General features: G+C 48.8%; 1 protein-coding gene across 2 annotated transcripts in view; it reads left to right on the forward strand.

Annotated features, from left to right (window-relative positions):
* Window positions 1-16,370, forward strand: part of atg9a (ATG9 autophagy related 9 homolog A (S. cerevisiae)) — a 78,616-nt gene that overhangs the window by 26,042 nt on the left and 36,204 nt on the right. The window contains exons 3-4 of one of the 2 annotated variants that reach the window (XM_078227762.1): window positions 11,602-11,645; window positions 12,946-13,010. In XM_078227762.1, the coding sequence (XP_078083888.1) occupies window positions 11,602-11,645; window positions 12,946-13,010 (109 nt within the window). Of the gene's footprint in view, window positions 1-11,601; window positions 11,646-12,945; window positions 13,011-16,370 lie in introns of those variants that run through there. The other variant, XM_078227763.1, reaches the window with a different exon arrangement.

Below are 16,370 nucleotides of genomic sequence, written 5' to 3' on the forward strand. Positions count from 1 at the left end.
CTACCAGTCTGCTCGCCCAGTCTACATTAGCCAATTCCTATCGTACTCCCCTCTGTTCAAGCAGAGGACACTGGTTTGGGACCCTACTTTCTCACCCTCCATCTGTATCAGAAATGCCACCATATTATGATCACTCATCCCAAGAGGATCCTTCACAAGAAGATCCTTAATCCTACCTGTCTCATTGCACAGAACCAGATCCAAGATAGCTCGCTCTCTCGTAGGTTTGGTAACATACTGTTCAATGAAACAATTCCGACAGCATTCCAAGAACTCTTCCTCAAGCCCTCCACGTCCAATTTGAGCCGACCAATCAATATGAAGGTTAAAATCCCCCATGATAATTGCCGTTCCACTTTTGCACGCATCCATTATTTGCTTGTTTATAGCCCTCCCCATCTCTAAGTTATTATTTGGGGGCCTATAGACCACGCCTACCAGTGTCTTTCTCCCCTTACTATTCCTTATCTCCACCCACAACGATTCCACGTTTTGCTCCTGAGAGCCTATGTCGTCTCTCACTACCGTCCTGATATTATCCTTTATTAACAAAGCTACCCCACCTCCTTTTTCTACCTGTCTATCCTTCCTAAATGCCTGATGACCCTGTATATTCAGTTCCCAGTCCCGGTCACCCTGCAACCACGTTTCTGTGATGGACACGAGATCATATTCATTTGTATGGATTTGTGCCATCAACTCATTTACTTTGTTTCGAATGCTTCGTGCATTCAGGCAAAGTGTCTTTATGCCAGCCTTTATCTGGACCCGGTTTGTTAAAGCGCTACTAACATCTCCCAAGCCCTCTCCTCCTTTAGCTAGTTGTTTATTCACTATACTCCTGGCATTAGAGTAGACACATCTCAATCCTATGGTCTGACCTCTCCCCTTCTCTGTTCCCAGTCCACCTGCCCTCTTGCACTGCCTATAACCTTTCTCTGTTTGCGAGCTACCTTCCTCACTCTCAGACACGTCACTTTGATCCCCTCCCCACAACCTATATAGTTTAAACTCTCCCCAGTAGCCTTCGCCAACCTTCCTGCCAGGATATTGGTCCCCCTGGGATTCAAGTGCCACCCGTTTTTAGCATACAGGTCACACCTGCCCCTAAAGAGGTCCCAATGGTCCAGGAACCTGAATCCCTGCCCCCTGCACCATTCCCTCAGCCACACATTCATCCTCCACCTCACTCCATTCCTTTCCTCACCTTCCCGTGGCACAGGCAGCAATCCCGAGATTACTACCTTTGCTTTCCTCCTTCTCAGCTGTCTCCCTAATTTCCTATACTCTTTTTTCATGTTCCCTTCCCCCTTCTTACCCACATCAGCGGTACCAATATGTACCGCTACCTCTGGCTCCTCTCCCTCCCACCTCAGGATTTCTGGGACTCGCCCAGCGACATCCTGGATCCCAGCCCCAGGGAGGCAGACCACCATGCAAGACTCCCGCCTGCCTCCGCAAAATCGCCTGTCCGTCCCCCTGACTGTCGAGTCCCCGATTAATACCGCCTTCCTCCTCCTTTCCTTAGCCCTCTGAGTTACAGGGCCGGACTCCACCCCGGAATCACGGCCACTGCTGCTTCCCCCAGATGGGCTGTCCCCCCCAGCAGTACTCAGACAGGAGTACTTGTTGTGTAGAGGCACTTCCACCGGGGTGCTCTCAATCACCCATGTTTTACCCTTCCTGGCCGTCACCCACTTGGCCTCCTCCCGTGGCCCTGGTGTGACCACCTGATGATAGCTCTTGTCTATCACCTCCTCATTCTCCCTCACCTGCCTAAGATCGTCAAGCTGCAGTTCCAGCTCCCTAACACGGGCCCTCAGGAACCGCAGCTCGACACACCCCTCACAGATGTGGATGTCCGGGAGGCCAGGTGCCTCCAGAACCTCCCACATACTGCACTGCGAGCAACACACTGGCTTAACACTCATATTTCACCCTTTCTTCCAAGGTACACAGAGAAAAGTAAATTATAAATTAAAAAAAATAAGAAACTCACCCCTGCTCGCCCTTTCTGCCTAAGCCCGATGAGCCAAAGCCCCTCAGTTCTCACTCAGCTCCCTCTCACTCCGCTGCCCGCTCCCAGCGCTGCCCGTTAGATAGTGGGGCCTGTCTTTTAAACCTCCCGTGCACTAAAAAAAACTCAAAAGACCCTTCCCAGTAAACCCCGCGTCCACTGCCGGTTTCACGCCAAAATTTTAAAATAATTAAATAAATAAATAACACCCGCGAAAAAGTACTTTAAATTAAATCTTACCCCAAAAATCCTGTCACCAGTCACACCTCTGCCTTTCTCCAAAGCAACAAAGTTTACAAAGATATTGATCGGTTCAGTAAGTGGGCAACAAGTTGGCAAATGGAATAATGTGGGGAAAATGTGAAGTTGTTGATTTTGGAAGGGAGAACAAAAGAACATAAGAACATAAGAAATAGGAGCAGGAGTAGGCCATCTAGCCCCTCGAGCCTGCCCCGCCATTCAATAAGATCATGGCTGATCTGACGTGGATCAGTACCACTTACCCGCCTGATCCCCATAACCCTTAATTCCCTTACCGCTCAGGAATCCATCCATCCGCGCTTTAAACATATTCAGCGAGGTAGCCTCCACCACCTCAGTGGGCAGAGAATTCCAGAGATTCACCACCCTCTGGGAGAAGAAGTTCCTCCTCAACTCTGTCTTAAACCGACCCCCCTTTATTTTCAGGCTGTGTCCTCTAGTTTTAACTTCCTTACTAAGTGGAAAGAATCTCTCCGCCTCCACCCTATCCAGCCCCCGCATTATCTTATAAGTCTCCATAAGATCCCCCCTCATCCTTCTAAACTCCAACGAGTACAAACCCAATCTCCTCAGCCTCTCCTCATAATCCAAACCCCTCATCTCCGGTATCAACCTGGTGAACCTTCTCTGCACTCCCTCCAATGCCAATATATCCTTCCTCATATAAGGGGACCAATACTGCACACAGTATTCCAGCTGCGGCCTCACCAATGCCCTGTACAGGTGCATCAAGACATCCCTGCTTTTATATTCTATCCCCCTCGCAATATAGGCCAACATCCCATTTGCCTTCTTGATCACCTGTTGTACCTGCAGACTGGGCTTTTGCGTCTCATGCACAAGGACCCCCAGGTCCCTTTGCACGGTAGCATGTTTTAATTTGTTTCCATTGAGATAGTAATCCCATTTGTTATTATTTCCTCCAAAGTGTATAACCTCGCATTTATCAACGTTATACTCCATTTGCCATATCCTCGCCCACTCACTCAGCCTGTCCAAATCTCTCTGCAGATCTTCTCCGTCCTCCACACGATTCACTTTTCCACTTATCTTTGTGTCGTCTGCAAACTTCGTTACCCTACACTCCGTCCCCTCCTCCAGATCATCTGTATAAATGGTAAACAGTTGCGGCCCGAGTACCGATCCCTGCGGCACGCCACTAGTTACCTTCCTCCAACCGGAAAAACACCCATTTATTCCGACTCTTTGCTTCCTGTCGGATAGCCAGTCCCCAATCCACTTTAACACACTACCCCCAACTCCGTGTGCCCTAATCTTCAGAATGTTATTAAAATGGAGAAAAACTGCTGGAAGCTGCAGCTCAAAGGGACTTGGGGGGGACTTGTGCACAAAACACAGAAAGCTCGCACACAGGTAGAGCAGGTAATCAGGAAGGCCAATAGAATGTTGGCCCTTATTTCATGGGGGTTGGAGTATAAGAGTAGGGTGCTGCAACTGAACAAGGAGCTGGTGAGACCACATTTCATAGTATCATAGAGTACACAGCACAGAAAAAGGCTGTTCAGCCCATCGTCTCTCTGCTGGTCAAAGACAAACCACCCAACTATTCTAATCCCATTTCCCAGTATGTTGACACAAAGAACAAGAACAAAGAACAGTACAGCACAGGAAACAGGCCCTTCGGCCCTCCAAGCCTGTGCCGCTCCTTGGTCCAACTAGACCAATCGTTTGTATCCCTCCATTCCCAGGCTGCTCATGTGACTATCCAGGTAAGTCTTAAACGATGTCAGCGTGCCTGCCTCCACCACCCTACTTGGCAGCGCATTCCAGACCTCCACCACCCTCTGTGTAAAAAACATCCCTCTAATATCTGAGTTATACTTCGCCCCTCTCACCTTGAGCCCGTGACCCCTCGTGAACGTCAGTTCTGATCTGGAAAAAAGCTTCCCACCGTTCACCCTATCTATCCCATTCATAATCTTGTATACCTCTATTAGATCTCCCCTCATTCTCCGTCTTTCCAGGGAGAATAACCCCAGTTTACCCAATCTCTCCTCATCGCTAAGACCCTCCATACCAGGCAACATCCTGGTAAACCTTCTCTGCACTCTCTCTAACGCCTCCACGTCCTTCTGGTAGTGCGGCGACTAGAACTGGACGCAGTACTCCAAATGTGGCCTAACCAGCGTTCTATACAGCTGCATCATCAGACTCCAGCTTTTATACTCTATACCCCGTCCTATAAAGGCAAGCATACCATATGCCTTCTTCACCACCACCTCCACCTGTGTTGCCACCTTCAAGGATTTGTGGACTTGCACACCTAGGTCCCTCTGTGTTTCTATACTCCTGATGACTCTGCCATTTATTGTATAACTCCTCCCTACATTATTTCTTCCAAAATGCATCACTTCGCATTTATCCGGATTAAACTCCATCTGCCACCTCTCCGCCCAATTTTCCAACCTATCTATATCCTGCTGTATTGCCCGACAATGCTCTTCGCTATCCGCAAGTCCAGCCATCTTCGTGTCATCCACAAACCTGCTGATTACACCAGTTACACCTTCTTCCAAATCATTTATATATATCACAAATAGCAGAGGTCCCAGTACAGAGCCCTGCGGAACACCACTGGTCACAGACCTCCAGCCGGAAAAAGACCCTTCGACCACTACCCTCTGTCTCCTATGGCCAAGATATGGAGATGCTGGCGTTGGACTGGGGTAAACACAGTAAGAAGTTTAACAACACCAGGTTAAAGTCCAACAGGTTTATTTGGTAGCAAAAGCCACACAAGCTTTCGGAGCTCTAAGCCCCTTCTTCAGGTGAGTGGGAATTCAGTTCACAAACAGAGCTTATAAAGACACAGACTCAATTTACATGAATAATGGTTAGAATGCGAATACTTACAACTAATCAAGTCTTTAAGAAACAAAACAATGTGAGTGGAGAGAGCATCAAGACAGGCTAAAAAGATGTGTATTGTCTCATGTCACACTATTTGTAACTCCCACAGTTGCGTGGACCTGCAGAGTTTCACTGGCTGTCTTGTCTGGAGACAATACACATCTTTTTAGCCTGTCTTGATGCTCTCTCCACTCACATTGTTTTGTTTCTTAAAGACTTGATTAGTTGTAAGTATTCGCATTCCAACCATTATTCATGTAAATTGAGTCTGTGTGTTTATAAGCTCTGTTTGTGAACAGAATTCCCACTCACCTGAAGAAGGGGTTTAGAGCTCCGAAAGCTTGTGTGGCTTTTGCTACCAAATAAACCTGTTGGACTTTAACCTGGTGTTGTTAAACTTCTTCCTATGGCCAAACCAGTTCTCCTTGTATCCCATGAGCCTTAACCTTCTTAACCATAGCATTGTATGCCTTGACATTGCAAGTTTTTTCTTCATTCGTGGGACATGGGCATTGCTGGCTAGCCAGCATTTATCTCCCATCCCTAGTTGCCTGAGAGCTGCTGAGAGTCAACGTCATTGCTGTGGTCTGGGGTCACATGTAGGCCAGACCAGGTAAGGATGGCGGATTTCCTTCCCGAAAAGACATTAGTGAACCAGATGGGTTTTTCCGACAATGGTTTCATGGTCATCAGTAGATTCCTAATTCCAGGTATTTGTTAAAGAATTCAAATTCCACCTTCTGCCATGGTGGGATTTGAACCCAGGTCCCCAGAACATTAGCTGAGTTTCTGGATTAATAGTCTAGCAACAATACCACTAGGCCATCACTTCCCCTCATGTACATTTAAATACTTCTCTGTCTCCGCCGCTCTTTTTGGCAGTGAGTTCCAGATTCCCACCACCTTTTGTGTGAAGAAGCTTTTCCTCACATCCCCTCTAAATCTCCTGCCCCTTACCTTAAATCTCTGCCCCCTAGTCATTGATCACTGCAACAAGGGGAAAAGATTCTTCCTGTCTGCTCTATCTCTACCCCTCATTATTTTATACATCTCAATCATGTCCTCCCTCAGTCACCATAGAAACCATAGAAAACCATAGAAAATTACAGCTCAGAAACAGGCCTTTTGGCCCTTCTTGACTGTGCCGAACCATTTCTTGCCGAGTCCCACTGACCTGCACTTGGACCATATCCCTCCACACCCCTCTCATCCATGAACCCGTCCAAGTTTTTCTTAAATGTTAAAAGTGACCCCGCATTTACCACTTTATCCGGCAGCTCATTCCACACTCCCACCACTCTCTGCGTGAAGAAGCCCCCCCTAATATTCCCTTTAAACTTTTCTCCTTTCACCCTTAACCCATGCCCTCTGGTTTTTTTCTCCCCTCGCCTCAGCGGAAAAAGCCTGCTTGCATTCACTCTATCTATACCCATCAAAATCTTATACACCTCTATCAAATCTCCCCTCAATCTTCTACGCTCCAGGGAATAAAGTCCCAACCTATTCAATCACTCTCTGTAACTCAGCTTCTCAAGTCCCGGCAACATCCTTGTGAACCTTCTCTGCACTCTTTCAACCTTATTTACATCCTTCCTGTAACTAGGTGACCAAAACTGTACACAATACTCCAAATTCGGCCTCACCAATGCCTTATATAACCTTACCATAACACATAACACTCCAACTTTTATACTCGATACTCCGATTTATAAAGGCCAATGTACCAAAGGCACTCTTTACGACCCTATCCACCTGTGACGTCACCTTTAGGGAATTCTGTACCCATATTCCCAGATCCCTCTGTTCAACTGCACTCTTCAGAGTCCTACCATTTACCCTGTATGTTCTACTTTGGTTTGTCCTTCCAATGTGCAATATATCTCACTTGTCTGCGTTAAATTCCATTTGCCATTTTTCAGCCCATTTTTCAAGTTGGTCCAAATCCCTCTGCAAGCTTTGAAAACCTTCCTCACTGTCCACTACACCTCCAATCTTTGTATCATCAGCAAACTTGCTGATCCAATTTACCACATTATCATCCAGATCATTGATATAGATGACAAACAACAATGGACCCAACACCGATCCCTGCGGCACACCACTAGTCACAGGCCTCCACTCAGAGAATCAATCCTCCACAACCACTCTCTGGCTTCTTCCATTGAGCCAGTGTCTAATCCAATTTACTACCTCCCCATGTATACCTAGCGACTGAACCTTCCTAACTAACCTCCCATGAGGGACCTTGTCAAAGGCCTTGCTGAAATCCAGGTAGACAACATCCACTGCCTTCCCTTCATCCACTTTCCTGGTAACCTCCTCGAAAAACTCTAATAGATTGGTCAAACATGACCTACCACGCACAAAGCCATGTTGACTCTCCCTAATAAGTCCCTGTCTGTCCGAATATTTGTAGATCCTATCCCTTATCACACCTTCCAATAACTTGCCCACCACCGACGTCAAACTTACTGGCCTATAATTTCCTGGATTTCTTTTGGAACCTTTTTTAAACAACGGAACAACATGAGCCACCCTCCAATCATCCAGCACCTCCCCCGTGAATACTGACATTTTAAATATGTCTGCCAGGGCCCCTGCAAGTTCAACACTAGCTTCCCTCAACGTCCGTGGGAATACCCTATCCGGTCCTGGGGATTTATCCACTCTGATTTGCCTCAAGACAGCGAGCACTTCCTCCCCTTTAATCTGTAAAGGTTCCATGACCTCCCTACCTGTTTGCCCTATTTCCATAGACTCCATGCCCGTTTCCTCAGTAAATACGGATGCAAAAAAACCATTTAGTATCTCCCCCATCTCTTTTGGTTCCATACACAGTGTACACTCTGGTCTTCAAGAGGACCAATTTTATCCCTCACTATCCTGTTGCTCCTAACATACCTATAGAAGCTCTTTGGATTTTCCTTCACTCTGTCTGCCAAAGCAACCTCATGTCTTCTTTTAGCCCTCCTGATTTCCCTCTTAAGTAGCTTCTTGCACTTTTTATACTCCTTGAGCATCTGATCTGTTCCTTGCTGCCTGTACATTTCATACAACTCTCTCTTCCTCTTAATCAGTGTTACAATCTCCCTCGAGAACCAAGGTTCCTTATTCCGATTTACTTTGCCTTTAATCCTGACAGGAACATACAAACTCTGCACTCTCAAAATTTCTCCTTTGAAGGCCTCCCACTTTCCATTTACATCCTTACTAGAGAACAGCCTGTGCCAATCCACACTTCCCAGATCCCTTCTCATTTCATCAAATTTGGCCTTTTTCCAGTTCAGAACTTCAACCCGAGGACCAGATCTATCCTTATCCACGATCAGGTTGAAACTAATGGCATTATGATCACTGGATCCAAAGTGTTCCCTCACATTCACATCCATCACCTGCCCTCACTCATTTCCCAATAGGAGATCCAATATCGCATCCTCTCTAGTTGGCACCTCTGTATACTGATGTAGAAAATTCTCCTGAACACATTTTACAAACTCTACCCCATCTAAACCTTTAACAGTAGGCGAGTCCCAATCTATATGTGGAAAATTAAAATCCCCTACGATCACAAATTTGTGTTTCTTGCAGTTGTCAGCTATCTCTCTGCTGATTTGCTCCTCCAATTCTCGCTGACTATTGGGTGGTCTATAATACAAGCCCATTAATGTGGTCATACCTTTCCTGTTTCTCAGCTCCACCCATAGGGCCTCTGTAGACAAGCTCCCGAATCTATCCCTGACCAACAATGCCACCCCCCCACCTTTTATCCCTCTGCCTCTATCCCGCCTGAAACATTGGAACCCTGGAACATTGAGCTGCCAGTCCTGCCCCTCCTGTAGCCAAGTTTCACTAATGGCTATAATGTCATATTTCCATGTGTCTATCCACGCCTTCAGCTCATCTGCCTTCCCCACAATACTCCTGGCATTGAAATAGACACACCTCAAAAGATTATTTCCACCGCACTCTACCCTTCCATTTGTGATTTTGCTTGAACTAACCTGTCTTTTTACCCCTGCTCCACTATCTGCTCTGGCACTCTGGTTCCCACCCCCCTGCAAATCTAGTTTAAACGCTCCCCAATAACACTAGCAAATCTCCCTGCAAGTATATTGGTCCCCTTGTAGTTTAGGTGTAACCCGTCTCTCTTGTACAGGTCCCACCTGCCCCAGAAGAGGTCCCAATGATCCAAGAATTGGAAACCCTGCCCCCTGCACCAGTTCCTCAGCCACGTGTTCATCCGCCCAAGCATCCTACTCCTGCCCTCACTGGCATGTGGCTCAGGTAGCAATCCTGAGATTACTACCCTCGGGGTCCTGCTTTTTAACTTCCTTCCAAGCTCTTTGTACTCACTCTTTAGGACCTCCTCACTCTTCCTTCCCACGTCATTTGTACCGATGTGTACCACGACATCTGGCTGATCACCTTCCCACTTTAGAACCCTGTGCACGTGATCAGAGACATCGCTGACCTTGGCACCTGGGAGGCAACGAACCATGCGGGAGTCTCTGTCCCGACCACAGAACCTCCTGTCCGTACCTCTGACCATTGAGTCCCCTATCACTACTGCTCTCCTCTTCATCCCACCCTTTTGCGCTGTAGAACTAGACTCAGTATCAGAGTTCCAGCTGTTGCAGCTTGTCCCAGGTAAACCATCTCCCACAACAGTATCCAATTCAGTATACCTGCTTTGGAGGGGTATGGCCACAGGGGAACCCTGCTCTGTCTGTCCTTTCACACTGCCATTTCCTCTCCTTACAGTAACCCAATTTCCTGTGCTCTGCTGCTTAGGTGTAACTATCTCCCTAAAGCTGCTGTCTGTATACTTCTCATTCTCCCGAATTAGATGGAGGTCATCAAGCTCCTTCTCCAGTTCCCTAACACGCTTTGCTAGCAGCTGCAGCTGAATGCATCTTTTGCAGGTGCTGTCGTCAGGGATACCGGAGGTCTCCCTGATCTCCCACATCCTGCAAGAGGAGCATTCCAACATCTTGCCTGGCATATTTTTTTTAACTCTGGGGAAATAATCCTCAGCCTGCTCCAGTGGAACAATGTCTCCTCTGCTCCAAGGAAAACAACCCCAGTCTATCCAATCTCTCTTCATAACTAAAACTCTCCAGCCCAGGTAACATCCTAGTAAATCTCTTCTGCACCCTTTCCAGTGCCATCACATCCCTCCACTAATGTGGATTCCAGAACATTGGACACAATACTCTAGCTTTGGCTAAACCAATGGTTTATATCTTTCCAGCATAACCTCCATATTCTTAAACTCTATGCCTCGGCTAATAAAGGCAAGTATACCAAATGCCTTCTTCACCACTTTATCCACCTGTCCTGCTACCTTAAGGGACCAGTGTACATGGACACCAAGGTCCCTCTGATCCTCGGAGCTTCCCAAGTTCCTGCCGTTAATCCTACCCTGGAGCACTGTGAGCAGTCTTGGTTTCCTTATTTAAGGGAAGATATTTTATTGGAGGCAGTTCCGAGAAGCTTCACTGAGATGATCCCCAGTATGGAGGGATTGTCTTATTAGGAATATAGACTGTATTTGCTGCTCATAAGGTGTTTTTCTGCCAAGTAGGGTGGTGGAGGCAGGCACGCTGACATCGTTTAAGACTTACCTGGATAGTCACATGAGCAGCCTGGGAATGGAGGGATACAAATGATTGATCTAGTTGGACCAAGGAGCGGCACAGGCTTGGAGGGCCGAAGGGCCTGTTTCCTGTGCTGTACTGTTCTTTGTTCTTTGTTCTTTGTTCTTTTCTCTCCAATAGGGAGACGGTTGCTCCCTTTAAAATTTGATATTCTCCCATCTATGTTGATGAGTGCAAGGTGAAAAACCCAGGCATTTCTGTTCTCTCCTCGGAAACAGCATCCCCGTTAATCTGTGTCATCCTCCCTCTCTCTTACCTCAGCTTTCTTCCTGTGAACTCACTCTACACTTTCCACCTCTGGGCTTATTCACATTGCATCTTTGCTTTTATATTCTATATCTCTTGCCATAAACCCGGTAATCTGCTGATGTTTTATGACCTTATCCACTCAAGCTATTGCTATTAATGCCTTGTGAACCTGAACACCTTTCCACCTTTTCCACCTTCCCCCCCCCCCCCCCCATTAAATTAATACAATGTATACATTGATGCTGAAATGTCCTACCTCTTCTTGTCCACTTCACATCGGTGTCTCTGCAGCATCCCCTAGAACCTCAGACTCAAATCATTGATGTGCACAATGAACTGAGGTGGTCTCAGAACAGAACTCTTTGAGACACTAACAGCCACTCTCAGAAACTCAAACTATCTGTTCCTTCCCCACAAAACAATATTGAATTGAATTTTGTCCACTCCCCCAATGCAATCAAATGTAATCTCCTGCAGTAATCTCCAGTCTGGTAATGAACAAAAGCTTTCTAATAGTTTCTAATCCTTTTGTTTCATTCTCCACAGCTCCATGGCATCACATCGAAAACCTGGATCTATTCTTCTCCAGAATATCCTTTTGGGCTGTTCCCATCAGCTGCTGAGAGGAGGACAGCTGAGCTTGTGCCAGTTATCTGTCCAGTTCCTTCAATTGCAGTCACTTTATAACAACAAGACTCTGGCAATTAATATGTCTCTGTCGCTGATTTCACAGAGAGAGTATAGAGCAGCACGGTGGCATAGTGGTTAGCACTCCTGCCTCACAGCGCCAGGGATCTGGGTATGATTCCTGGCCTCGGGTCACTGTCTGTGCGCAGTCTGCACATTCTCCCCGTGTCTGTGTGGGTTTCCTCCGGGTGCTCCGGTTTCCTCCCACAGTCCGAAAGACGTGCTGGTTAGGTGCATTGGCCGTGCTAAATTCTCCCTCAGTGTACCCGAACAGGCGCCGGAGTGTGGCGACTAGGGGATTTTCACAGTAACTTCATTGCAGTGTTAATGTAAGCCTAATTGTGACACTGATAAATAAACTTTCAAAAGATTTCTGCACTGTTTGTCAGTCTCTGTCCTTTTCACTTGGATATCTGTGCACTGATTGGCATCACAATCACCTCTCCCTCACGGAGATATCTGTACACTAACTGGTGTTTCAGTCCTCTCAGGGAGATATCTGTATACAGATTTGAGTATTGCTGAAAAAAATCTGCTGGATCGTATCAAATAACCCATCCCTTTGGTTGTTTGCAATAGGCAAGATATAGACCACACCTAACCAGCCTGTGCTTACAAAACTCAAAGCAGTGTCCAATGTGATGTGATTCCGAGATTGGGCAATGTATGCTAAACAATCCTGATTGTGTTAAGAATTACACTGCTAACCAATTTAAGATTATCAATCAGGGTTATCGTGTGGCTCACTTACATGTGCTAGAAGCTCCATATTTTAGTACATGGGCGTGTTCTCTGCACACAGAGCATGTACACACAGCAACTGAACAAAATCGACAACAACCATTCGCAGGTTCATTCCTCAGAACAATGCCTTGACCAATCACAGTCACACTGCCTGGTTTGAAGTTAAGGAAAGCTTGGCAGTTAACTGTCAGTTGCCTTGGGCATTCTCCTGGACAACGCCTCTCCCAATCAGAGGCCATTGTAAACCAGTACTCTCTTCCACTGAAGTATAAATTGTTGCTCCCATTACATTTGGTATTCTTGTAAATTGTCCTGATGAGTGAAAGATGAAAAGTTTCAAAGTGTGTCATTTTTCACCAAAGCACAAGTTCTGTATTGCCACATGTCTGGTTCTGTGTGTATCGAGCCGTCTGAGTTGATAGTGCAAATGTTCCTCATCTTTCCTTAACTGGCCTGCACGTCTACCACTTGCATCAGAAAAATGGCTTCCTCTGTATGCTGCTGACAGAGATGTTTGAATTGGTGTACGTTTTACATTTTATCTTAATTGTTCTGGTAGAATCAATTCTCAGCAACGGTCCAGCCCCCGCTCTGCACTGGGCGCGGGTACAGCCCCCGCTCTGCACTGGGCGCGTGTCCAGCCCCCGCTCTGCGCTGGGCGCGTGTCCAGCCCCCGCTCTGCGCTGGGCGCGTGTCCAGCCCCCGCTCTGCACTGGGCGCGTGTCCAGCCCCCGCTCTGCGCTGGGCGCGGGTACAGCCCCCGCTCTGCACTGGGCGCGGGTACAGCCCCCGCTCTGCGCTGGGCGCGTGTCCAGCCCCCGCTCTGCACTGGGCGCGTGTCCAGCCCCCGCTCTGCACTGGGCGCGTGTCCAGCCCCCGCTCTGCGCTGGGCGCGGGTACAGCCCCCGCTCTGCACTGGGCGCGGGTACAGCCCCCGCTCTGCGCTGGGCGCGGGTACAGCCCCCGCTCTGCGCTGGGTGTGGGTACAGCCCCCGCTCTGCGCTGGGCGCGGGTACAGCCCCCGCTCTGCACTGGGCGCGGGTACAGCCCCCGCTCTGCACTGGGCGCGTGTCCAGCCCCCGCTCTGCGCTGGGCGCGGGTACAGCCCCCGCTCTGCGCTGGGCGCGGGTACAGCCCCCGCTCTGCGCTGGGCGCGGGTACAGCCCCCGCTCTGCGCTGGGCGCGGGTACAGCCCCCGCTCTGCGCTGGGTGTGGGCACAGCCCCCGCTCTGCACTGGGCGCGTGTCCAGCCCCCGCTCTGCACTGGGCGCGTGTCCAGCCCCCGCTCTGCGCTGGGCGCGGGTACAGCCCCCGCTCTGCGCTGGGTGTGGGTACAGCCCGCGCTCTGCGCTGGGTGCGGGTACAGCCCCTGCTCTGCGCTGGGCGCGTGTCCAGCCCGCGCTGGGTGCGTGTCCAGCCCGCGCTGGGCGCGTGTCCAGCCCCCGCTCTGCACTGGGCGCGTGTCCAGCCCCCGCTCTGCGCTGGGCGCGGGTACAGCCCCCGCTCTGCGCTGGGCGCGGGTACAGCCCCCGCTCTGCGCTGGGCGCGGGTACAGCCCCCGCTCTGCGCTGGGTGTGGGTACAGCCCGCGCTCTGCGCTGGGTGCGGGTACAGCCCCTGCTCTGCGCTGGGTGCGGGTACAGCCCCCGCTCTGCGCTGGGTGTGGGTACAGCCCCTGCTCTGCGCTGGGCGCGTGTCCAGCCCGCGCTGGGCGCGTGTCCAGCCCGCGCTGGGCGCGAGGCCAGCCCGCGCTGGGCGCGGGTACAGCCCCCGCTCTGCGCTGGGCGCGGGTACAGCCCGCGCTCTGCGCAGGTTGGCCCCACTTGGCTATAAATGTGTCATCTAATGGGATAGAAGTAGATTTCCAGATAGGCTACAAGATCCTGATAGAAGTCTACAGGATTATGAGGGGCATGGACAGAGTGGATAGTCAGAAGCTTTTTCCCAGGGTGGAAGAGTCAATTACTAGGGGGCACAGGTTTAAGGTGCGAGGGGCAAGGTTTAAAGGAGATGTTCGAGGCAGATGTTTTACACAGAGGGTGGTGGGTGCCTGGAACCCGTTGCCGGGGAAGGTACTGGAAGCGGATACGGTAGTGACTTTTAAGGGGGGTCTTGACAAGTACATGAATATGATGGGAATAGAGGGATATGGTCCCCGGAGGGGTCGAGGATTTAGTTAAGTCGGGCAGCATGGTCGGTGCAGGATTGGAGGGCCGAAGGGCCTGTTCCTGTGCTGTAATTTTCTTTGTTCTTTGGTGTGAAGATCTGGGGCAAGAAAAACAGTAATGACTCTCATTGGACTTGAAATGTTAACACTTTCTCTCTCTACAGGATGTGTGTGGATGAAGGAAGTGTAGTTGATGTAATTTGTATGGAAACCTGGTTAGATGGATCCAAAACTGGCTCAGTGATCGGACACAACGTGTAGTGGCAGAAGGCTGTTTGAGTGACTGGAGGCCAGTGTCAGTTGCGTACCACAAGGATCAGCACTGGGACCCTTATTGTTTGTTAGAGACATAAATGATATAGATGATAATGTGAAGGAATATTAAGCAAGTTTGCAGATGACACCAAGATTAGTCGGGTGGTTAATAATGAAGATGATTGTAGGTTTTAGGAAGATATCAATGGGTTGGTCTGATGGGCAGAGCAGGTGATATTTAACCCCAATAATTGCGAGGTGATGCACTTTGGAAGAACAGGACAAGGGAGTATTTAATGAATGGGAAGACACTGGGAAGCTCAGAGGAACAGATGGATCTTGGGGTATTTATTCACAGATCCATGAAGTCAGCAGAGTGAGTGAATAGGAGAGTTAAGAAGGTATATGGGACACTTGCTTTTAGAATAGAATATAAGAGGAAGGAGGAAATGTTGGAGTTGTACAGAGTGTTGGTTAGGCCACAGCTGGAATGTGTGCAGTTCTGGCCACCGCACTATAGGAAGGATGTGATTGCACTAGAGGGGGTCCAGAGGAGATTCAACAGGATGCTGCCTGGGATGGAGCATTTGAGCTGTAAGGAGAGGCTGGATAGGCTGGGATTGTTTTCTCTGGAGCAGAGAAGGCTGAGGGGGGACATGATTGAGGTGTATAAGATTATGAGGGGTATGGACAGGGTGAGTAGGGAGCAGCTATTCCCCTATTGGTTGAGAGGTCAATCACGAGGGGGCAGAGTTTGAGGATGAGGGGCAGGAGATTCAGAGGGGATTTGAGAAATAAATTCACAGAGGGTGGTAGGAATCTGGAATGCGCTGCCTGGGAAGGTAGTGGAGGCTGGAAACCTTACAACCTTTAAAAAGTATTTGGATGAGCACCTGAAATATTAACATTCAAGGATATGGTAGGAAAATGGGATTAGTGATCCTTTACAAAGAACAAAGAAAATTACAGCACAGAAACAGGCCCTTTGGCCCTCTAAGCCTGCACCGACCATGCTGCCCGACTTAACTAAAACCCCCTACCCTTCCGGGGACCATACCCCTCTATTCCCATCCTATTCATGTATTTGTCAAGATGCCCCTTAAAAGTCAGTGGTAGTTATTGTCGGTGCCGACTCGATGGGCCAAAGGGCCTTTTCTGCACTGTATGATTCAATGTCAGATACCGTCAGCCGTGCTGAGTTTATCCAGCATTTCAGTTTTTATTTCAGATTTCCAGCATCTGCAGTATTTTACCTTTGTTATTTAGGGATCCAGGAATTGTCCTTGAAGCTGTGGGTGCACCGACACCACACAGACTCCAGCAGTTCAAGATGGTAGCTCACAACCACATTCTCAAATGCAAGTAGGGATGGGCACTAAATGCTGGTCCAGCCATCCGCAGCTACATGCCATGAGCAAATAAACTTCAAGCTGTGGGAGGGGATTTCTGTATGTCCGACACTG

Source organism: Mustelus asterias, chromosome 14, assembly GCF_964213995.1.
Source record: "Mustelus asterias chromosome 14, sMusAst1.hap1.1, whole genome shotgun sequence".
In the NCBI taxonomy this organism is placed as follows: domain Eukaryota; kingdom Metazoa; phylum Chordata; class Chondrichthyes; order Carcharhiniformes; family Triakidae; genus Mustelus; species Mustelus asterias.